The sequence below is a fragment of the Macaca nemestrina genome, chromosome 12 (genome assembly GCF_043159975.1).
Source record: "Macaca nemestrina isolate mMacNem1 chromosome 12, mMacNem.hap1, whole genome shotgun sequence".
NCBI lineage: Eukaryota > Metazoa > Chordata > Mammalia > Primates > Cercopithecidae > Macaca > Macaca nemestrina.
The window spans coordinates 53,274,916-53,300,348 of record NC_092136.1 but is presented as its reverse complement, the minus strand read 5'-3'; the positions used below and the strand labels follow the sequence as shown (position 1 = coordinate 53,300,348).

The 25,433-nt window shown below is 43.1% G+C and overlaps 1 protein-coding gene and 1 pseudogene across 2 annotated transcripts in view; one reads left to right on the top strand and one right to left on the bottom strand.

The window, feature by feature from the left end:
* Nucleotides 1-25,433, top strand: part of LOC105486898 (parvin alpha) — a 168,443-nt gene that overhangs the window by 98,189 nt on the left and 44,821 nt on the right. For both annotated transcript variants that reach the window (XM_011750004.2, XM_011750005.2), the window contains exons 2-4: nucleotides 6,608-6,697; nucleotides 6,776-6,846; nucleotides 10,620-10,722. In XM_011750004.2, the coding sequence (XP_011748306.1) occupies nucleotides 6,608-6,697; nucleotides 6,776-6,846; nucleotides 10,620-10,722 (264 nt within the window). The remainder of the gene's footprint in view (nucleotides 1-6,607; nucleotides 6,698-6,775; nucleotides 6,847-10,619; nucleotides 10,723-25,433) is intronic.
* LOC105486897 (ubiquitin-conjugating enzyme E2 variant 2 pseudogene) lies at nucleotides 21,008-22,116 on the bottom strand (annotated as a pseudogene).

The following is a 25,433-nucleotide window of genomic DNA, read 5'->3' as shown; positions in this document are numbered from 1 at the left end:
AGTATTGCATTTTTTGTGCTACTATAAGTTATACTGTATTTTTAATTTTTAAATGTCAACCATTCATTGGTAGTATATAGGAAGCAGCTGACTTTTGTATATTAGCCTTGCATTCTGCAACCTTGCTAGAATTGCTTATTCTAGGAGTTTTGAGGGTGCGGGGCATTGGTGGTTTTTTTGTTTGTTTGTTTGTTTGTTTTGTGGTTGATTCTTTACAAATATCACCTACAAACAAAGACACTTTCTTTGTCTTTGTTTACCTTTTATTTTCTTCTCTTGTGTTATTGTACTAAGATTTCTAGTGTAATTTTGAGTAGGCATGGTGAGAGGAGACATCCTTGACTTGTTCCCATTTTTAGGGGCAAAGCATCCAATTTCTCATCATAAAGTATGATGTTAGGCTGTAGGGTTTTTTACGTTTTTTTTTTGTTGTTGTTGTTGTAGATGTTCTTTCAGATTGATTTTTCACGTAGAGAAACATTGCTGGGACTTGCTGACCAGACAATATAGTTGTCTTTAGGTGCCAGGAGCTTCTGTATAGGCCCTTGAATCATTTAGAAATTAAGGGAGCCTTAGTAACTTTCAAGAGGACTAGAAATTAATAATCAGAGTTCTGATAAGGATCTAGAGCAGCCTAAACATCTCACTGGGGCCCACTGGCCCTGAAGGAGAAAGAACATCCTGGTTCTTTTCTTGCCCTCTCTCAGAATGGTTTTTGGCAAGTACAGATGCAGTGGGCGTGGTTCTGGGAGTGTGGAGAATAGACAAATTCAATACCCTAACACTCTGGACCCCCGCTCTACTTATCTGCTATTCCATTCCTCGCCCCCTTCCCCTGTGCACACTTGCATTCTCTGTGCTCAGACATAATCACTACTCCTTCAACACCTGCCCTGTTTTTCCACATCTTGCTATTTTTACACAAGATGTGCCTTTTGTAGTGCACGTGTGTTGGTTGAAAATTTACATTTTCAAGGTCCAGTTCAAATGTTTCGTTTTCTAGGACTACTTCCCAATCTTTTCCATCCAAAGTTTGCCTTGTTCTACATGAGCCCCTGTGACTCTCTCCTTACACCTCTGTCACCTCTGAGTGTAGCACCGTGTGCACTGCATCTATGGGCCTACCTTTCCCACCACCTTGAGCAGACTGAGGCAGGCCTATGTCAAATCCCCAAACCTGTATCACTAGTGCTGGCATGGGGACTGCTTCAGAGGCAGCGCCCAGTAATGCTTATTGGTTGAATGAAGTTACTGGCCTTGAATATTTAGAGACCTCTGTCTATTCTCTCCATGTTTGCTTTCCCCTGTATTCTTTCAGTCCCTAGATGTATTCTGGGATGCCACAGCGTTTCTTTTCTTCATGAACAAAAATCAGGGGAAATTACCATTCATTGCAGACCTACTCTATTCACCCATTGACTTTAGAATCCTGGTATCCCCATGTTATCAGTTAGGGAGTTTGGGCTCTGAGGCCAAGAAAAATACCTCTTCTAACTGGCTCAAACAATAAGGGAATTTATTTTATCTCCTATAACAAGACACATAGAGTTTGAGTGGTTCCAGGGGTGGTGGCTTAATAGTATCAACAAGAACCCCATCTTTCTATATTTCTTCTCTGCCAACCTCAACACACTAGCTTCTTCCTTGAGCTTACTCAGTGCATGGCTACAAAATGGCTGCAACAAATCCAGGTATAATATCCTGGCACAATAATGATTAGAAGGAGGAGGTTGCCTTCTCTTCCTTGGGTCTCTCTTTAGAATGAAGGAAAGTGATTCCGGAAGCTTCTAGAAATTTTCTGTCACAGTTCATTGACCAGAATTGACATGATGATGCTTGAGCCAACCACTGCTACAGGGATCAAGATCATCATAATTTGTTTAAACCAATAGTGGCTTTACCTGGAGGCATAGGAGGGAGGGGTGTATACTGGAACAAAATGAGGGTTCTTTCAGAAGGGAAAACGGATAAATGTTGGGGAGCAAACCACCAGTGTCAGCTACACCCTTGTTATGGACAGAATTGTTTTATACTGAATTTCAGGGAGGTTAACCTACTTAAATAAGGTTCCACAGTTGATAAAAACAGAAGTAGGGTTCAAATCCATACACCAAAGCCCATCCAGGTACTTTCTTCTGCGCATGTGGACCCAGAGTCGGACCACATATCCCTGGAAACAAAAGCCCCCTTTCTCATGGTGAGCACTTCAGGGGTTCAGGCAATCTCCCTGCTTTCCCTAGCCCGACCTTCAGCTGGGCATTTGATCTGTTTATTAAGTTATGGCTCAATGGCGCTGCAAGACTTTCGGACCTAGTTTTAGATTGTCAGAGGAGGTTCAGGGGATGAACATCAGATTCCCATTCTGTGCCGAGAAAATTTGGTTGTGGCTCTTTCTCTTTCAGTGCCTGAGGATTGGCAAGGGGCTTCTGCTGGGTCCTGCTTTGGTTTAATAGAAATGAAACCTCCAAAGCAGGAGGGCTGTTTTGGGAAAGTGGCCACTAATGGGGCCCCATGGGGCACGGGCCAGGCCTGCACTGGGCAGTTTGCATATTCACTTTTACAAACAGTTGGCTCAGAGTCAGCAGTTAATGGAATGGGAATGATGTTCCTGTACCAAATCGTTTCCTGAAAAAAACATTTCCAATTGCAAACATATCTTGGCCTTTCTTCTTGGATTTGTTATGTCTCTGTGAGTGAATTAAAGAGGCAGGGCAGAGGGGAATGTTTCTGACTGGGGATTTTTCATCTGAAAACATTTTTAACAGTGATCTACGCAGAAAAAGAGATCCTGTTCAGATCCACCTTTAGGAGTCCTGGCTTCAAATATTGCGTTGCTAGTCACACTTTAGAGATGTTTCAATACCTCTCTATTTACAAATTGGCTCACTTTGGCTGTACAACAAGTCTTGGGACAGATGTGACTTTACTTCCCTTACAAAATGTAAGCTGGAAATGCTGCCCCAGAAATGTGCGTGCATGCGCATGCACACGTGCACACACACAGGCTAAAATGTAAATGTATTTTGTTTTTCTGGGAAAAAGGTAAAATCCTTTGCATCCCATACTCTGCTTTGGCAAATTCTGTCGCAACTCATAACCTGTGCAGTTGAAGGGTAGTCTTGACAGTTTGAATTATGTATTCAACAAATATTTCTTGAGTGCTTACAATGCTTGAGATGTTGTTTTAAGTAGTAATAATAGCTGCATATATTTACCTAGCTCTTACCATCTGCCGCGCATGCTTCTGGGTACTTTGCATATATTAACTCATTTAATCTTCTCAGCAACCCTTGGAGGTCGGCAATATTGCTGTCACTCCCATTTTGCAGATGAGAAATCTAAGGCATGAGAGGTTGAGGAACTTGCCCAAGGCCACAGAGCTGGTGGATGGTAGAGTCTGGATGTGAACGTAGGCAGCCTGGCTTCTAACCACTGTACCCTCTGGCCTCATCGAGGATCTAATAGTGAACAAAAGAGAAATAGTGCCAGTCCTTACAAAACTTACATTCTGGTGGGGGAGAGAGTTAACAGACATATACATTATTATTTCAGATCATGATGAGAAAATAAAACATGAGAAGAGGTGGGGGGCGCTAATCAGAGTCTGATAGAATAAAATCTCAACTCCTACGTATGACCTGAGTATGATGGGACGTCACAAGAAAGCTTGAAGTGGGAGAATGTATGATCCTATTTACATTTTTATAGAACATTCTGGCTGCACTGTGGGAAGTAGGTGAGAGTGGGGGAAATGCAAGCAAAGCAGTAGAGCTGTCAGAAGGTGGTTCTGATAGACCAGGCGAAAGATAACGGTGACTCAAGTCAGGATGGTGGAGTGGGGAGATGGTGAGAAGTGGGGAATTGGGTCCTGGTTTGGAGGTGGAGCCCACAAAACTTGCCAGTGTTTTGGACGGATGTAAAAAGTGAGGAAAATGAGAACTTAAGAGCGATTCCTCGGAGCTTGGCGTGAACCATGGTGTAAATAGTGGTGCCATCTACTGAGGAGGATAAGAATCAAGAACAGGTTCATTTTAGTGCTGGTATGGTGGGTATGAGGGTGTTGAGAATCACAAGTTCTGTTTGGATGTGTACATTTGAGATCTCTACAAATAGAATTAAGAGGATACATTGAATAAGCAATTAGATTCATAAGCTTGGAGCTCAGAGTCAGACCCGGGTTGGAGATTTAAATGTGGACATGGACATTAGTTGAATGGGATGACCTAGGACAACATTATCCACTTAATCTCTTTAAAAACTTTTATTTTTTAACTTTAAGTTCAGGGGTACATGTTTGTTACATAGGCAAACTTGTGTCCCGGGGGTTTGTTGTATGGGTTATTTTCCCATCAACTATAGACTGGATAAAGAAAATGTGGTACATATACACCATGGAGCACTATGCAGCCATGAAAAAAAAAGAACAGGATCATGTGTTTTGCAGGGACATGGATGGAGCTGGAGGCCATTATCCTTAGCAAACTAACACAGGAGCAGAAAATCAAATATGGCATGTCCTCACTTAAATCATGAGAACACACTTGACGACCTTGTGATGGAAACTTTCTATATCCATGCTGTCCAGTATTGTAGGTACCAGCCACCTGTAGCCATTGAGTGCTTGAAATGTAGGTGGTGCCGCTAAGGAGCAGAATTTTTAATTCATTGAAATTTAAATAGCTCAAGTGGCTAGTAGCTACTGTATTGGACAGTGCAGATCAGTGTAGCTATAGGAGAGAAATTCCCAGGCAGGAGCAAGTTCTTTCACTGGCCAGTAAGCCTAGCCTTGCAGCCACGTTTAAACATGACTTTATTTCCACTGCTTACTGCATGCACAGCAATGCTTGTTAACAAAGTAATGAAAACGGTGCTTCTTTGTGAGAAATAGCCTGGGAAAGAAAGGAAATTCGTAGTTCTAGGGGAGATATTAGAAGAAACTATAGAAGTCTAAGGAAGCAGTTGTGCTTAACTGGAAAACAAACACAATCTGTACCTACAGAATCATTTCTTTTGGCTTCCCTGGGCCACATTGGAAGGAGGATTGTCTTAGGCCACACATAAAATGCACTAAACACTAATGATAGCTGATGAACTATTAAAAAAAAAATCTCCAGATAATCTCATAATGTTTTAAGAAAGTTTATGAATTTGCGTCGGGCTGCATTTAAAGCCATCCTGGGCCACATTGCAGCCCGTGAGCTGTGGGTTGGACAAGTTTGATTTAAGCTTTGAAGGTACCCCTTCTGTGTTTCTGTCATGTTTTATGGAGAATTCTATGAAATGGTAGGTGTCTATGAATGTGGAGATTCAAGGTGGTGACTGGCTGGTACCCTATGTGAATGTCAAAGGCCCGCTGCAAAGGTACTAAATACCAGCCTCGCCATGCAAGTTGTGTCTCTTAGGGCGTAGAGTGTTTCACTCCCTTTGTTCCTCATTCTCCTTTCAGTCCAGCTGCAGCTATCAGTGCGTGTACCGATGTGAAAGAACTCTTTGTAAGTGGCTGCCTTGTGCTTAGAATTTCTTGCAAGTCTATGCTGGCAGTTGGTGAGGCCAGAGTCAATAAAAAAAATAAAATGGAAAGATGGGACGTTGCTTTTATTAAGGTTGATTGCAGCTGCTGTATTAGCTCTTTAAGAACCTCTTGGTGACCAACGCCTCTGAGAAAATGGCCTTTCTGTGCTTAATTGGCGAAAAGCAAGGGGATTTAAGTCACTGCTTTTAGGAGGGGTAATCCAAGGTCAGCACTCAACAAATGTCTGTCACACAACTGGTTTTGTGGGAGGAATTTTTCTGTACTAAGGCTCCATATGGGGGCTGGGCACTTGGAGGAGCGTGGGCTGGTAATCTTTGGTAGTTTTTACCTGTTTTTGTTTTTCTTTCTGAGGAAGGTAGAATTATAGATTTCTAGGATTCGAAGACTGTAAAAGTTTACTGTTAATCCAGTCAAACTCTTATTTTCAGCTGAGGAAGTGGGCCAAGAGAGATGAAGTGCCTGGCCCCAGGTCCCACAGCTGGTTCCATCTCAAGGGACAGGACCAGAGCTCAGGGGAGGGCCAGGACTGAGGTATTTTTGAGCGGTGGCTGGGGTTGGATGGAGGTGGGAAGGCAGATAATCAGGAGAGTACCTCAGGGAAGCCAGGAGAGGTGAGAAGTCAGAGGAGGGTGGAAGTGAGGATGGAAATGCTTTACAACGTACATATAGCCTCAAACCCATGACCCCGTTCATCCTGTCAGCAAACAGTCACTGGGCACCAGACAGGAAGAAGGGACAGGCAGGAGGCAGAGACTCAGAAAGAAGCCAGCGCCCACCTCGCTTCCATTTATTCCGAAATCTTTTCTGAGAGGAGGGAGATTTCTGTGCTTTTGAGACCTCACTGCTTCCCTGAGGAAGGCAAGTGAAGTGACAGCTGGCAGAGGTGAGATTAAGGGGACAATTAGGTCCTTTCAGCCAGGCGACGCCATGAATTGATCGTAGGCTGAGTAACAGCTGTAATCTACCCTTAGTGGGTTTTTTTCTCAATGTCAATATCTAACACCCTTGTTAAAGAGCTCCGACCCCCTGCCGTCCGTCAGCTGAAATGTGACCCTGCTCTTCCTTTTCTTCCAGTGTCCGAGCTGCAGGAGGAGGGAATGAATGCCATTAACCTGCCCCTCAGCCCGATTCCCTTTGAGCTGGACCCCGAGGACACGATGCTGGGTAACTGTGCTCTTGTCTCTGAATTCGCTTAAGCTTTCTCGTGCCAGCACCCCCACTGAATTCCTTTTCTTTTTAAAGAGGAGAATGAGGTGCGAACAATGGTGGATCCAAACTCACGCAGTGACCCCAAGCTTCAAGAACTGATGAAGGTAAGAAGAAATCAGGAGCAGCTTTAGGTGCCTCACAGACCCACCAGGTGTCCATATGCCACCTGCTCTGTGCAGGCACCCCACGAGCCCCTCCGTGAAGGTAGAAAGTCATGGCAGCCCCTGCATCAGGCAGTGGGTGGTCTAGGAGATGGCCATCGAAAACGTAACCAATTATGTAAGCGTGGGACGTGACAAATGCCCAGTGAGTGGTGCTGGTCACAGCACCAGACAGTTCAGTACAGGTAAGCTCACGATGGCCAGCATTCCAGAGTGCACAAAATGCTTATTTTCTCAAGGACCTTCAAGAGCAGGCAGTAAAGTAGGAATTAGTCTCATCCCTGTTTTCCAGATGACAAAACCAAGTCTCAGAAAAGCCAAAAGGTTTGTTTATGGTCATAAACAAGGAGACGGAATTCAAGCAGAAATGAAGGAGGTGAAGTGACATATTGTGCATAATGTACCTGCGCAGTGGCTGGTGTGTGCTTGTCCTTCCAAAACTGTTTGTTTCTCACCTGCATCTTATTCCCTGTCCTATGTTCCTCCTCTTCAGCTTAACCAGGCTGCACTTAAGACAAAAGGCACTCACACCTGTCATCCCAGCACTCTGCAGAGGCCAAGGTGGGTGGATCACTTGAGCTCAGGAGTTTGAGACCAGCCTGGGCAACGTGGTGAAACACCATCTCTACTAAAAATACAAAAATTAGCAAAGTGTGGTGCCGCATGCCTGTAGTCCCAGCTACTCAGGAGGCTGAGGTGGGAGGATGGCTTGAATCTGGGAGGCAGAGGTTGCAGTGAGCTATGATCACGCCACTGCACTCCAGCCTGGCCCTGTCTCAAAAAAAAAAAAAAAAAAAAAAAGCACTGGATGTCAGAGTGATTCATTCCCCATGCGAATATGCGGTTCCCCTGTGCAAGATCTGTCAGAGTTTCCTGTCCACCTCAGGTTGTAGTCCACTCCTAGAGGTGGTGTTTAGCGTCCTTGCTCTAGCTGCCTCTTCAAACCTCAGATTAACCACTACCCGGCAACACAGGGATGCCAGAACTGCTCCTCCCAGCAGCCCATGCGTGCTCCCAAAACTCCCCACTGCCAAAGCCTGGCTAATGCAGTCCACTCTGACTACAATGCCTCTCATGCCCTTCATCTGAAAGTCTCAGCGTGGCTACTTGCTCCAGGAAGCTTGCTCTGAACTCTAGTGCCATGGCTCAGCCCCTCCATGGCTGCTATGGCCCTGTCCTTAGTTCTGTTGTCATCTCCACGTAATATTATAGCAGACTTCTCTGTCTCTTTCACTAAATGGTGAACTTTTTGGGGTTAGAAACTGTCTTTTTTTTCTATCATTGTACCCCAAGGACCCAGCACAGAATATCACATATAGCAGGTATTTAATAAACATTGGAGGATGGATGGAGGAAAGGAAGGAGGAGGAAGGGTGGGTGGATGAATGGGTAGGAATTTCAAAGTCAGCCAGGAGTTTTCAGAAGTAAAATCAAACCCATGTGAGGGTTGGGCCATCTCACTAGGGACTAGAGGACTGAGGGCAGTCATCTCAGAGGAGATGTATAAATGTCCCTTCTGTCTGCTGAAGGGAGTCTGTGCCCTGAGTCTGTGCCCTGACCCCAGAGTTCAAGAGAAAGGAGGCAGCCTTGGCTAGGCCGCCATGCAGCCTCTTACTCCCCTGGATCACAACCAGAGCCCCACAGGCAGTTGGGCTATGCATGTTGGGTATCTGGCCTTTCCTGATGCAGTCTGTGCTGCACCCACAGGTGACTGCCCCTGCCCAGTGAGACCCTAAGCCCTCGCCTTGCTGTGCAGGAAGAAGATGGAACAGTTGAGGTGCAGGCTCTGCCTGCTGCTGCACCTCTCCGGGGTGCTGGGCCTGTATGGGCAAGGGTAGGGGGAAAGGGTCTAGCCCTGGGCTTGCTCCTATCAGAGGGCATTCACCATGCTAGAATGGGTAAGCTACTGCTTGCTCAGGAGACCCCTGAGGGTAAGCACAAGGTCAGAATGGGCTCCAAATGGTTCCGTCTTCAGTGTTGATCTCCCAGACCTAAACCTGCACTCGGGCCCTGTTTGAGGGAGTGGAGGATTGGAGATGCACATAGGCATGAGCCCTGGAGTGCTGACCAAACACACGGATCACTTTATAGCTACCTCCGTACTTCCAGAGGGAGGTTCAGTTTTCTAGATCTAGGCTGATTTGACCACCTTGAAATCCTACTCTTTCTGGTCAACTCCTAGTATTCTTTTAAGAGTCTCCTTAGGAGCTGGGCACAGTGGCATGTACCTGTAGTGCCAGCTACTTTCAGATGAAGGTTTGAGGACAGAAGTTTGAAGCTATAGTGGACTATGATTGTACCTGTGAATAGCCACTGCACTCCAGCCTAGGCAACATAGCAAGACCCTACCTCAAAAAAAAAAAGTCTCCTCAAACACAAGGCTTTCTGGAAGCCTCCCCTCATTCCCGATCTCTCCTGCCCACTCCCAGCCTGTTGGGGCCTCTCCTCTACTCTCTCATAGCACCATGTCCTTCCCACCCTAGGATTTGAACCCTTTATGTTATAATCCTTTGGTTGACCGGTTTTCTGCCCCCATAAGCCTCTCCAAGACAGAGGTGGGGACTTACTCTACTGGATACAGTGCAGTGCCTGGTATACAGTAGGTGTTACAGTTGCTATCTTCCTGTCTTGGGACAGTGGAACAATGTCCTGTAAAGCCTCCAGGCTCCAACATCAGCCCACCCAGGGATGGCAATGCTGTCTGGCTATCGCTGTGTTATAAAGGCAGCATATTTATGCTAAGGCAAAGACATCCAACACAAAGGATGATGTCCACTTATAAGAAATTGGAGAAATGTCAAAACTGTAGTGGTTCCCCCAGGCCTGTGGTCAGGGAGGAAGATTGAGTACAAAGGGGCCTACGGAAGCATCTTACGGGGGAGGGAACTGTTCTGTATCTCAGTTGTGGTGGGGGTTAAACTACAGTGCACAATGACCAAAACTCATCACTGTATACTTAGCTTTTTTTTTTTTTTTTTTTTTTTTTTTTTTTTTTTGAGGTAGAGTCTCACTCTGTTGCCCAGGCTGGAGTGCAGTGGCACGATCTTGGCTTACTGCAGCCTCGACCTCCCTGTTCAAGCAATTCTCCTACCTCAGACACCCGAGTATCTGGGATTACAGGCACCTATCACCATGCCTGACTAATCTTTGTAGTTTTAGTAGAGACGGGGTTTCACCATGTTGGCCAGGCTGGTCTCAAACTCCTGACCTCAAGTGATCTGCCTGCCGCGACCTTCCAAAGTGTTGGGGTTACCGGTATGAACCACCTTTTCATGGCTATACACTGTGAATGTTGCTTGCCATTAGAGTAAGGAATAATAGGGGACATAGATATTAACAGGGACACTGGTGCCACCAGCACTAGCAGGATGTACATCTGAAAATTAAGAAGGCCAGTAGGGCTCACACTGGCAGCTACCTGTGCACACACTGGTGTGGATAGTTCTTCTGCTTTTGAAATCTGAAGTTCAAAGCAGGGCACAGTGGAACACTCCCATAATCTCAGCTACACAGGTGGCTGAGGCAGGAAGATCACTTGAGCCCAGGAGTTTGAGTCTAGCCTAGGCAACATAGTGAGACCCTATCTCAAATAAAATGAAACTTAAAATCTAAAGTTCATTTAGATTTTAATTGTTTAGGATAAGAAAGCTGGTCTGTAAGAAAATAAACCATAACTCTTTCTTATTATTGCTCGTTCCCTCTCTCTCTCTGTGTAGGTATTAATTGACTGGATTAATGATGTGTTGGTTGGAGAAAGAATCATTGTGAAAGACCTGGCTGAAGATTTATATGATGGACAAGTCCTGCAGAAGCTTTTCGGTAGGAGAGTTCAGTGCTGCAGTGGATGTGTGTTTAACTGCAGGTGGTTGGATCACCTACTTGTAGCTAGGAGGAGTTATTCTCAGTTTACAGTGGCTTACCTGGAAATGGATTACAAATGTGTGGAATGTGGAATAACAGCTCAGTGAAGGCTTTAGATGTCCTCTTGTAATGTTTTACATGAATGAATTGTAGAGGGAGTCTCCACGACCAGGTGGGCCTGCTCCTTCTAGCAGCCAAGGGTCATCAGTTAGATGAAGAGACCCCACTATATATTAATAGCTAGAAAGCATGCCTCCTTCTCTCCAGAAAAGCATGCCTGTGTGGCCTCTGTAGGTATATTTACATGCATGGGCGTGAGTATGCATTTTTAGACCTCTGTCACCTTCAGATGCATGTATGTGTTCCTCTGTCATCTGTGGACTTGTGCATGTGTGTGTGTTCCTCCCTGGGTCGCTTTGCAGCTGTTCATGTGAAAATGTAAGGACAAAGGGGAGAGAAAGGAGAATTCAGGGGTAATCTTAGTGTTGAAAGGACAAATTTCAGCTTGAATGGAGTTAAGGTGTCCTCTACTGCTCCTAATCTAACTCTGGCCCAAACCTTCCCCTCAGATTCTAGACTTCAATCCTTAACTGCCCTCTGGGCACCTCTACCTGAATCTACCTTAGACTGAATTCATCCACTTTTCTAAAGCTGTTTCTTCCCCTGAGTTCATAGAATCCCCTCCCTTCCTCCTCTGCCCCCATGTATACAGGGATCAGCAAGACCCATTTCTACCTCTCCTGAATACATCCTCTGCCGTTTTCACTTTCTGAACTATTGAAAAAACTTCCAGACTCACTTCTTTGCTTCCCATCTCACCTCCTCCACCTATTCCCTACGCAGCTGGCAGAGGAAACTTTTAAAATCCCAAGTCCAGTCTTGCAGTACTTATTTATAACTCTCAGTGGCTCTCTCCTGCTGGACAAAGTCCAAACCCCTTGTCACAACATTCAAAGCATTCCATCATCCGACGACCCCCAGCTGTCTCCTTGGCCTCACCTCCGGCCACTCCCACACATGTGGCTCATCCGTGTGGTAATGCGTGTAAAGTGCTTAGGATAGTGCCTGACACATAGCAGATGCTCGATAAATGTCATCATTGGTTTTACTATTTTTTTGTATACCATTGCTGCATTTTTACATATGCCACACATATTAACATGCCTATACTTTTGCTCATACTAGTCCTTCTGCCTCTAAGGCCTGCCTTCCTCCTTTACCCACCAGGGCAAACCATTATTGCTCATCCTTCTGATCTCTAGAATTAATCAAATGTGCCTCCCTATTACAGCCTTTACAGTACTGTCACTTTTTTTTTTTTTTTTTTTTTTTTTTGAGGCAGGTTCTCGCTGTCACCCAGGCTGGAATGCAGTGGCATGATCTTGGCTCATTGCAGCCTTGACCTCCAGGGTTCGAGTGACCCTCCTGCCTCAGCCTCCTGAGTAGCTGGGACTACAGGGCATGCACCATCATGCCCAGCTAATTTTTGTGTTTTTTGTGGAGACAGGGTTTTGCCATGTTGCCCAGGCAGGTCTCAAACTCCTGGGCTCAAGCAACCTGCCTCAGCCTCCTGAAGTACTTACTGGGATTACAGTAGGGAGCCACCACGCCTGGCCCTATAGTCACATTTAGAAAAGGTAGTCATATACTCTTTTTTTTATGTTCCCCCCCTACACACACATATATGTATCTCTCTCTGAGGGACTATATATACACTTGCACATATATGCATATATGTGTGTATATACATACAAATGTGTATATACATACATGTGAGTATATATACATACCTAAGACTTTCCATGTCATCTGTGGCTGTTTAGGTAAATGTGCATAGGCTTCCCCAAGGCACGAGCCATGTCCTATGTATTTATCCAGGCTTCTCCAGCACCATCAGATTGTCTAGCACATGTTGCCTAGCAGTTAATGTATATTGAGGCCAGCCACGGTGGCTCACGCCTATAATCCCCGTACGATGGGAGGCCTAGGCAGGCAGATCACCTGAGGTCAAGAGTTCAAGACCAGCCTGGCCAACATGGTGAAACCCCATCTCTACTAAAAATACAAAAAGTAGCCAGGCGTGGTGGCAGGCGCCTGTAGTCCCAGCTACTTGGGAGGCTGAGTCAGGAGAATCACTTGAACCTGGGAGGCGGAGGTTGCATAGAGCCGAGATCATGCCATTGCACTCTAGCGTAGGGGACAGACCAAGACTCCCTCTCAAAAAAAAAAAAAAAAAAAAAATGTGTATTGAATGAATGAACGAATGAATGGCTAATGCAGTTTCTAGGAAGTTAAACTGATTTGGTTCTCAGACATCAGTATTAATGGGTGTTAATATTTAAGGGTGTATAAACTGCAACTGAATACAGAGAGGAAATGAAAAAGCTTTGGCACATGAAGACATGGCTAAGCCGGGAACCTCACTACGCATCTCTCCCAGTGACTACAGCTTTTAACTCCTCCAGCAGACATCTACTCAGGATCTGAAACTGCCAAAAGGTTCTATGCTAGGCTGTCAGAGCAAGCAAGGTAGAACATGGCCACAGAGTAATGGAACATGGTCGTGAAGGAATCTTGCCTCCAGGAATGGTTACAAAACCATCCAGCGTCACATCTGTGCAACCCAAATCAGGCATTACATACAAGCAGATTAGATCATTTCAGATCTCACCCTTCATGCTGAAAAGGTGATTCACTATGGAGGTGATGCTTCTTTTGTGAACTTAAGTTTAGACCCTAATCTCAAATGTCTAAGGCAGGGCATACACATTCAAAGCCTACAGGTAGGATAACCAGGTGGAGTGAGCCAGTGTGTAGTAAAAAAAAAAAAAATATATATATATATATATATATATACACACACACACACACACATACATATAAATATATATATACACACACATATAAATATATATATATATGCGCATCAGGAGCTCCTGGGAGGGATCAGTCTGAAAGCAGAGATTAGGGGGAATGTTTTGGTTTGTTTTCTTTTTTTAATGACCCTGTGAGTATAAAGGACGCAGAGTTTCGAGTGAGCACTCTGACCTTACGATCCCCTCTAGCTATTTTTCCTGTCACTGGTCATGTTAACCTCAATCACATTGTCAAGGTGGTATCATACTGCCAGATTTCTTCATTATAAAGTGACTGTTTTTTCTTTTTAATTAATTTATGTGGGGAGAGATACTTTGAGACTATGTAAATATCCTGTTCTCCTTAAACTTCTCCCTCTAGTTTTAGCATCCATTTAGAATGCATCTGCTGCAATTATTATGGTAGTGTTCTAGCAGAGATGGTCTCTTCTCTGTATTCCTTCTGCATTTATTAACTGGAATTCTAAAAGGAAGAGTTGTCATTTCTATTTATTTATATCACTGTGGACATATTTATTTTATACTTTGGGTTTAATCCAGTACTACTTTATCGTTCACTTTTTTGCTCATTGGCTTCCAGCTTTGGCCATTGGGAGCTCTTTCAGGTTGCCTCCTGGACACTTTCAACAAGCTGCCCATATATATATATATATATTTTTTTTTTGAGCATTTCCTTTGTTTCTCACATCATAAGATACTCCAAGACCATCTTATATTTTTCTTACTCCAGTCCTGAAATCAATCACTTTTCCAACAAGCCCTGATTTATTTTATTGGAGAATGGAATTTAGATATCAAGATTTGGGCATATTAGTGGATGTTTTTAACTTGTTGTCTGCAGCATAAATAACCAAACATCTGTACCGAGGTACAGTACCCTTACATGGTGGTGTTAACCAGGCATGATTGTTCCCAGAAATCCAGTTTCTAATCATACTGGGGCTTGAGCTTCCTTAATACTGAGTTGGTTGGGCAGCGAGCTGGCAGGGTCTGAGTTTGAGATTAGTAAAGTAACTATGAAACACTAGCACTTAGAAGATGATGGAAATGGCATAGGGGCCTCTGGTAGCCCAGGAGCACACACACTGACATCAAGAAAAGGATATGGGGCCAGGCATGGTGGTTCACACCTGTAATCCATGCACTTTGGGAGTCCGAGGTGGGTGGATCACCTGAGGTCAGGAGTTCAAGACCAGCCTGACCAACACAGTGAAACCCCGTCTCTTCTAAATGCAATTAGCCAGGCATGGTGGTGCATCCTCCTTGGGAGGCTGAGGCAGGAGAATCACTTGAACCCAGGAGGCAGAAGTTGCAGTGAGCCGAGATCATGCCATTGCACTCCAGCCTGGGCAACAAGAGCGAAACTGTCTCAAAAAAAAAAAAAAGAAAAAGAAAAGGACATGGAATCCAGGAAGCCATGTTGATTACATTGTGGAACAAAGACCCAGAACCTAGAGGAAGAAGTGTGTGAGAAGGTGTAGCAGTGTATTAGTCTGTTCTCACGCGGCTCATAAAGACATACCCGAGACTGGGTAATTTAAAAAGGAAAGCGGACCGGGTGCAGTGGCTCACGCCTGTAATCCCAACACTTTGGGAGGCCGAGGCAGGCGGATCGCAAGGTCAGGAATTTGAGACCAGCCTGACCAACATGGTGAAACCCCGATCTCTACTAAAAATACAAAAATTAGCCAGGCATGGTAGCAGGCACCTGTAATCCCAGCTACTCGGGAGGCTGAGGCAGGAGAATCGCTTGAACCCAGGAGGCAGAGGTTGCAGTTAGCTGAGATCGCACCATTGCACTCCAACCTGGGTGACAGAGCAAGACTCCATCTCAAAAAAAAAAAAAAGGAAAGAGGTTTAATTGACTCAGAGTTCCACGTGGCTGGTGAGGCCTCACAATCAAGGCTGAAGGCGAATGAAGAACAAAGTCACGTCTTACATGATGGCAGGCAAAAAAGCTTGTGCAGGGGAACTCCCATTTATAAAACCATCAGATATTGTGAGACTTATTCACTACCCCATGATTCAGTTATGTCCACCTTGATACATGGGGATTATTAAAATTCAAGGTGAGTTTTGAGTGAGGAAACAGCCAAACCATATTAGGCAGGGACCTCCTGATAGAGGGTTGTATATGTTTCATTGCTGTGGTGAAAGCCTGAACAGGTGAGCATCCTTGAGATTCCATGTGACCTTGGCTGGCAAGGACTGGCTGGGTGTTCTCCAATCATGAGCTCAATGGGGAGCAACAGCATACCTGGCTTACCTCTGTGTGGCCACATGCCCCTTGCTCACAGCAGTGTCTGCCTTCCTTGCAGGAAAATCACCCTTCTCAGAGGCCCCAGGCATTTCTGGTAGATTCTATCAGAAGAGCCTCTCCCTAGTCCTTCTTTCTTAGCTGCCCAACCCAGCTGCCCCATTGCTGCCTATATTCCCTGGGTCTTCCCACTTGCCCTGGCATCAGATCTTAGTTTAGGTTTTCCCAAAGCAGATGCTGAGACAAGGACATGGGTGGAGGAAGCTTATATGGAAGGTAACCTTAAAACGTACAAATAACTGAGTAGGGCATGTAAGAGGGGAAGAGAAAAGTGCCAAACATGAGTATGTTAATCAGAACAGCAGCCCTATTTCAACCAGGGCTCATAGCTGGGCCCTCTGAGAAACCACGTAACAACACATCTCAGAATCACCCTTCCCAGTGCAAGGTAACAAGGGCATTTATCCTACGGCTCCTTTCCCCCTGTGGTTGAGGGTTGCCTGTGCAGGAAATAAAAACTTCCAGGTTGTGCTTCTGTGGTTACAAGAAGAGGCCAGAGATGGCCATCAATGTGCTAGGAGCTGTCTGCAGCTGCAGATGAATGCAGGTGGGCCAGGGAGCTCGGGGAAGGGGCATCGCCATCATCCAGAGAGACCACAGGGACAGCAACCCTGCTGTGGGGACACTGGCCACTTCTCTGCACTATTGGTGTTGCTGCCAAGAAAATAGTAGCCACTGGCAACGCTGGCCTGCTTCTTCATGACATACACTTCGTCCTCTCACGGGAGCAGCCCCAGCCCTTTCCAAACTTCAGAGCGAAAGTTTCCCAACCCCAGAATGAGGAGGAAGTTCCTTCCTACCCCAGCCAAAACACCTCATTTCTTGACCAGGATTACCCCCTTCCAGGGTGATTGATAGAGGAAAGAGCCTTAGGTTTCCCAGAATATTCTCTTACTCCATGGCATCAATAAGAAAGTCACAGAATCATCCAAAGTTGGGACACATTTCCCAATGCCTCAATTATGCGGTTATGTCCACGGTCACCTGGTTATATTTACATTCACAACACTTAGGCAGTAGGTATGACTGAGTGAGAGATGGGATAAGCGATTCCAGGACGATGCCTACACAATATAATTCATCATTTCATGTGAACATGGCCCACTGCCTGTTTCTTATTGAGGTTTCCTGGCTTGGGATGTCTATGTGAATTTCCTTATGGTATGTTTCATTTGACTGATCCTTATCTTTGAACAGGTACATGTGCTGGGAACAGAAAAGGCCTATATTCAGGGATGAGAGTCATAAGGTTCCAGGGCTCTTCCTTCTGGTTTTCACAATAACATGTGACTGAAACAGGTATCATTCTTCAGGCTTCAGACCAAAAGGTTGCCTGTGGCAATCAAGTTCTACAGGAGGATGGTTTTGTTTTGTTTTGTTTTGTTTTGTTTTGTTTTGTTTTGTGTGTGTGGTTTTCTTTTTCCCTGATAGACCCTAAAGGGTGCAATTTACACTGATCTTAATCTAGTCTGATAATAATATCCACTAGGCAAAAACCATTTGGTGTGCTATATGCTAACTGTTGAGTTTAGGGATATAAAAGTAAATGTGTCATATTGCTGTCCTCTGTTGGGATTAAAGGTGTGAGCCACCTCACCCAGCCAGAGGGGGCATTTTGAAAATTGTGAGTTCTGGAAAGTCACAGCCTGGTAGTATACAGGTCTGTAAGAGATCAAGTAGGAGTTTGGGAAAGGTTTTGGGAAAGGTTTCAGGGAAGAGGGGGTATTTTGGTGTTTTATTTTTGTTACTTTTTTTTTTTTTTTTTTTTTTTTTGGAGATAGGGCCTTACTCTGTTGCCCAGGCTGGAGTGCAGTGGCACAGTCATAGTTCACTGCAGTGTCGCCCTCCCCGGGCTCAGGAGATCTTCCCATCTCAGCCTCCCAGGTAGCTGCGATCACAGGTGTGCACCACCACACCCAACTAATTTTTGTATGTTTTATAGCGATGGGATTTCACCATGTTTCCCAAGCTGGTCTCAAACTACTAGGCTCAAATGATTCACCCACCTTGGCCTCCCAAAGTGTTGGGATTAAAGGCATGAGCCACCTCACCCAGCCAGAGGGGGCATTTTGAATGGGGCCTTACAGAAAAAGATCTCAAACATATAAGGAAGGAGAAAGGGCACTTTAGCCAAGACAACAAAAGAGTTTCCAGGAAGCCTCTGTTAATTTTGGTGCTAATGGAGGGAAAATGCTGTAGCGTCCAGGAGCCAGTGGGTAGGTGACCATCAGGGTTGGGTGACTGGGATATGAGGCTAACAAAGAAAATGAGACCCAGCTCCCAGGTCGTGGTTTTTAGCACCAACAGGATAAACCAGGACTTCTTGGAGAAATGCCTTATTTTAGACCTGGGGCAGGGAATATAGATGAGCCTAGAGCATCTTGCAGTGCCAAAAAGAAGTGCTAAGAAAAAATATATATACACGCAGCCACACATTGAAAATGTCCAAAACCAACCTGAGGGAGCTCCCAGTGGCTAAAGCTGGAATTATTTGGGGGAAAATTAATAATAGTAGTATTGGATTATAATCCAAAGTCTAATATAAATATCCTTAAATTGATACTGATATAAATAAATAACTGAACAAATAAACGGGAACAAAAAGACAACTCTTCCTTATAGAATTTCAAATACTTTATGTAGATACAACCCCTTCAAAAAAGGTGGCAATTAATTCCACAAATCCTTGAGTGGCTGATTTTAGTGACAGGCTTCCCGTGATTCGGGTGTGGAAGTGGGGATAGGGTAGGGGGAGGATATAAATAAAGGTTACTTCACTTCTGTGGTCTTCCTCCCCGGCCTACCCGTGGGAAAAATGTAGGAACAACCAAGCAGTCCTGACCATCCCTTCTCAGAATTGTCAAGGTCATGGTAAAAACAAGGAAAGTGTGAAAAACCATCACAGAACAGAGGAGGCTAAGGAGACATGAAGAGAAGTTGTATCCTAGACCGTTTCCTGAAACAGAAAAAGGGCATTAGAAAAAACCTAGTGAATCCAGATAAGATACGGGGTTAACAGTCATGTACTAATGTCATACATAAATAGCTGTGACATATGTACCATAGTAATGTGAGATGTTAACAGTAGGAGGGGAAACTGAGTTCGGAGTGCATAGGAACTGTCTGTACTGTTTGTAACTTTTATATAAATCTAAAAACCATTCTAAAATGAAAAGTCTATTTAAAATAAAGGGCCCGGCACTGTGGCTCACACCTGTAATCCCAGCACTTTGGGAGGCTGAGGTGGGTGGATCACCTGAGGTCGGGAGTTCAGGACCAGCCTGACTAACATGGAGAAACCTTATCGCTACTAAAAATACAAAATTAGCCAGGCATGGTGGCGCATACCTGTAATCCCAGCTACTTGGGAGGCTGAGGCAGGAGAATCGCTGGAATCCGAGAGGCAGACATTGCAGTGAGCCAAAATCGCACCATTGCACTCCAGCCTGGGCAACAAGAGCGAAACTCTGTCTCAAAGATAAAAATAAAAATAAAATAAATAGAGGCTGGTTGCAGTGGCTCATGCCTGTAATCCCAGCACTTCAGGAGGCCGAGGCAGGCAGATCACTTGAGGCCAGGAATTCAAGATCAGCCTGGCCAACACGATGAAACCTCATTTCTACTAAAAATACAAAAATTAGTGGGGCGTGGTGGTGGGCGCCTGTAATCCCAGCTACTCAGGTGACTCAGGCAGGAGGATCACTTGAGCCCAGGAGGCAGAGGTTGCAGTGAGCTGAGATCGCACCACTGCATTCTGGCCTGGAAGACAAAGTGAGACTGTGTCTCAAAACAATAAATAAAATAAAGGAAGAAGATGAAGCTCACATTAGAGGACCGTGAACTAAGAGTTTTAGACTGTATTGTTTGAGTAGTGGCAACTAGTGATGGCTTATGAGCAAAACAACACAATCAGAAATGGGGCTTTAGGAAATAACATAGGAGCAGTATGGGGGTTGCTCAGAGACAGTGGAAGGAACTCCAGCAGAGCATCTCCTCATGAGAAAAGGATAGTGTCAAACTAGAGGAGTGACAGTTTGGATGGGGAAAAGCTTGAAGAGGACCTAGAGATATAGGGAATGAGTAGCCAGAGTAAACCAGGCTGATTCTATGTGGTGGATGTTGAATGGGGATGACTCCATGAACCCCAGGAGGAGGTGCATCTTGAAGAGTTTGATCTTGTTTACTTTGAGAGTCACTTTTCTATGCCCCAAAATGCTGGGCTGAAGTGGCAGCTATGCTAAAATTGAAGCAGGAATGAAGAAACAGGAGATCTCAGTTCCAATCTTGGTTTCACCACTAAAACATACCTCTGCTACTCTGATCACTCTCCTGTAAAGTCAGGAAGGTGGCTTTACAAACCTCTATGGCTGAGCTATCCAGTTCAGCAACCAATAGCCACATGCAGCTGTTAAAAGCAATTAAAATGGAACATTGATTTTCTCAGTTACACCAGCTAGATATCAAGTGCTCAATAGCCAAATGTAGCTAGTAGCTACCATATTGGATAATTAAAAAATGAACATTGATGTCATAGCAGAAAGTTCTGTTGAATAGCACTGCTTGAAGATCCTCCTCCTATAATAGTCTGATTTTAGGATTGTTGATATATGCTGCTATTTTTTTTATGATTTAAAAAATGGGATATGTATTTGGATAATTTGCAACCCATAATCCTAAAAGAATTGCCAGAATGCAAAGATCTTTTTAATAATATTATTTCTGGTGAAATCAAACTCAAAATATAATACTTAGGACTCCTCCTTGTCCAAAGAAGAAATTAAACTAGATAATTGCTTTTCTGAAATAGTCTGCAAATTATAATTCACAAGAAGTACACAAAATAGGGTAAATAAAAGTGTGTATACAGGAAAAGCTACATAATTCCAATTTTTGCTTCCCTAGCAAGGTACTGTACATATACTACATCAACATAATAGAAATGGCACAGTCTCTGAGGACACATTCCACATTTTATTTACATTTTAAGACTAACTTTAATCTCAAAATCATATATCCATACACCTATTTCCTTTTTGTTGACTTCACTTAAACTTAAATGCATGGTTAAACAAAGACTGTAAACAAATATTTACCATGTCTGTTACATGTAACGCACAAGAACAGCTTTTAACAGAAATTCATCAACTCCCCCCCAACATTTTTTATTATAAATACAGGTATCAAAACAATCCTGAACATATTTTTGATACTACTAGTAGTCAACACTCACACCGCTTCAAAAATTAACACATCTGTGACAATATTCGTTGTACCTGCTACTTTTTAAACAATTTCAACTGCAGCTCTCTTTCACTAAGCAAGATGGGTGAAGCATGCCATTTCTGTTTTCTTTCTTGAGATTTTCACTTTTTAGAAACACACATGCTTCCACTGCCATCTGACACTTCTCCACACGCTTTCATCTTGTAAACCTGAATTATATTTCGAGTACTCCAGGTTTATGTTTAAATGACAGTGCCTTAACAAGAGAAAAAAAATTGTGCTGCATTTTTCCTCCTGTTACCTGAAAACATAATGGGTGTACATGTATTAAATATATTCTTACAGATGTCCAGGTCATGTTTACCAGCTGGCATTCTTTTACTTAATGTGTGGGTATTTTTCATTGTGATATTGAATCAAAACATTAACATGAGTAGAAGGTTGTTGATTTAAGACAAGTTTGAGATCCACTAAAATTAATTGTTGTATGTTTGTCCTTCTGGTGGCTGTGGAAGCTTCATATTTTCTTTGGACATCATTAGACGTCTTAGCTCTTGAAGTACAACTTTAATGCTATATGAATTTTGCCATTTTGCTAACACTGGTATGCTCCGGGCATCCACCATCCCACTGGAATTATTTATTCCATTCATATTAATTTTTGTTACAAATCTAACTGACGGAGAAGCTTCTGGGTATTTAGGTCCCCATTCTACTTTCAGGCTATATATTCATTCTGTTTTCATAATTTGTCCTTGGTGGCCCAATAATCATGCCTGTCCACCTTATAAGTGTCATATCTTCATCATCTTCAAGGCCCCAGCTAACCGTACCATCGCCTACTCCTTTTTGTCCTTCTTCAAGTTCTTCCAACAAGCGAAAATTACGAGGAACTTTAACTCCTGTGGAGACCGCCATCTTCTCCTGCAGCCCGACACAGCCCATATGCTGCTATTCTTAAACTGAAAGAGGCATTTTCTCATCTCAGAAACTCAAAAGTTAGATGAAAGTTTTTTTTATTATTCTTTATAAATAATAGAGAAGCTCTCAAATGTCTTACTACGTAGAAAAAAGCATGGTAGAGAATGACTATGTGTGTGTGTCAAGGGACACATATAATGTCTGTGTGTGCATTGAATATTTCTGGTAATAGTCTCTATGGAATGGGACTAGGGAACTTGGGACTGCCATGGAGAGGAGACAGTTTTCACAGCTTGAATTTTCTCTGTTTATATATTATCAGTCTTTTTGAAAGTGGTTGAGTGCATATGTAAATTTCAAGAGCAAAACTGAATTAACATATCAGTAGATATCAAATAACATTTGATATACTTCAACAGCCATTTCAAGTAAAATAGAAAGAGGAAACTACTTAAATATGATAAAGACCACTAAATAAAACCTAACTGAACATATTAAATAGTGAAATATCAAAGATGTGGTATTAGGGACAAACGAGAAATAATGGCTATTACAACTATTATAAGTGTTTTAGAGGTCTTAGTTAATATAGTAAGAAATTCAATTTTCATTTTTAGCGTTATGGCTGACTAGATGTTCAGATAAATCTTATTGGTATAGCACACTTAAAAAATCTGAATAAGCCTTTAACAACATATTTTTGTATGGGATGGCTAAACTGGTGTGAAAAGGAAGGAAATTCTTCTGATTCCCAAAACAAGAAGGAAGGATAAATCTAGTGGGATACGTGCTAATTCCTAATAACCTATCATTCCTAATGACCTATAGCCTGAAGTTTAAAGGGTCACACATACAGAGTCAGGAGACAAGTCTTGGGTAGAGTCTGAACAAGAAACGGTTGGATTCAAGCCCCCTGAATAGAGCTATGGTCTTGGAAGGGCAACTCTTTCAATGAGTGCAAAAGTTGTCCCACAGAAAGAGGCAATAAGGATATCTTAGCCTTGGATGTGAATAGAACAACTAAAAAGAAGTCTGCTTCAGATAACTCCTCATCAAAAGTCTATACTCACACAGATTTAAGGCTAGGATTCACACTACTTTTGTGACTTTAAAAAATCTAAATTGAAATTTTGGTTACAAGTTGTCCCAGGTCACTAGTGCCCCATGGCAGAAGCAAACATATGTCCTTCTTTTAAAGAGGAAGGAACTCTAAGCCCAAACCACAAATTCCAAGGAATATGACCTCAAAATTAGAAATCACCAAAGACATGAGCATAAGCCACCATAAGCACTGTCAACAGAAACAATATTCTATAGATTCATCCCACAAATACTATAAATATTAGGAACTGTTAAGCTATAGACTGGGCATGGTGGCTCATACCTGTAACTGCAGCACTTTGGGAAGCCAAGGTGGGAGGACTGCTTGAGCCCAGAAGTTCGAGACTAGCATGGGCAATATAGTGAGACCCCATCTCTATTTAAAAAAAAGAAAAAAAAAGTGTTCAGTTATAGAATATAAAATGAGTATATTTAATATGCCAAAATAAATGTTTTTAAAGACTTGAAAATGATAAAAGAACAAGAAACTATTAAGACTGGACAGGTAGACATGAAAAACAACCAAACAGAACTTCTAGAAATGAAAAAATGAATAATAATGAAACTAGAAACCTCAGTGGATTAGACACAGCTAAAGAAGGAAGTAATGAACCAGAAGAGAACACTGGAGAAATTACCCAGAATCCAGTATAGAGAGACAACAGAATAGAAAATGAGAAAGGGAATTCAAAAACATAGAGGTTATTCTAAGTAGATCTAACATACATAGCTAATTGGAATTCTAGAAGAAAAGAAAATGGAGTATAGTAAATATTTAAAGAAAACATAATGAATGAGAATTTTCTAGAATTGATGAAAGACATGAATCCTCAGATTCAGGGAGCTCAGTGAATCCCAAATAGGATAAGTAGTGACAAATCTACACCTACACACTTTGCAGTGAAACCTAAGAACACTGAAGACAAATGATTAAAAGCATAGAGGAAAAAAAATAGATTATTTATAAAGGAACAACAGACTGAAAGCTGTCTTTCACAAGGAACAAAAAAAGCCAAAAGATATTAATATTGAAGATATCAAAACACTTTGATGTCTTTAAAGTGCTGACAAAAATGATCAACTTATAAATTCATACACAGCCAAAAAAAAAAAAAAAAACTGTTAAAGTTAAGAGAGGTGGCTTTAAAAAGTTAGGAGAGGCTGCCTGGCATGGTGGCTCACGCCTATAATCCCAGCACTTTGGGAGGCCAAGGCAGGCGGATCACGAGGTCAGGAGATCGAGACCATCCTGGCTAACATGGTGAAACCCTGTCTCTACTAAAAATACGAAAAATTAGCTGGGCGTGGTGGCAGGCACCTGTAGTCCCAGCTACTCGAGAGATTGAGGCAGGAGAATGGCATGAACCCGGGAGGCAGAGCTTGCAGTGAGCCGAGATCGCGCCCCTGTACTCCAGCCTGGGTGACAGAGTGGGACTCAGTATAAAAAATAAAAAGATAAAAAGTTAGGAGAGGCCGGGCTCAGTAACTCATGCCTGTAATCCCAGCACTTTGGGAGGCTGAGACGAATGGATCCCCTGAGCTCAGGAGTTCAAGAATAGCCTGATCAACATAGTGAAACCCGATTTCTACTAAAAATACAAAACTTAGCCAGGCAGTAGTGGCATGCACCTGTAATCCCAGCTACTTGGGAGGCTGAGGCAGGAGAATCACTTGAACCCAGGAGGTGGAGGTTGCAGTGAGCCGAGATCGAGCCACTGCACTGCAGCCTGGGTGACAGAGTGAGACTATGTCTAAAAAAAAAAAGAGAGAGAGAAAATAAAGGCATTTTCAATAAACACAAACTGAGAAGGTTTACTACCAATAGACCCCCGCAAAGGAATTTCTAAAGAATGTACAATAGGAAGGAAAATGAACCCCCCAAAAATATCTATAATAGTGAACAAAGATTATCATGGTGGGTAGATCAAAGCCATAACTAAATTAATATAGAATAATCACAATAATATCTAATTTGTTAATTAAAACAAGATAGAATCAGAATCCCATACAACTACAGCACATAAATCAGGAATTATGTGATTGAAGTCAAAGCGTGCTGAGGTCTTTGTATTGTTTAGCATATGGGTAAAGATACTAATTAGCTTAAGATTTTATTAAGTTAAATATGAATGATGAATTTTCTATCATAAATACTGAAATAATAGAAACAGAGTATATAACCTCCCTACTAATCATGGGGAGAAAATGGAATGAGAAAGAATAAACACATT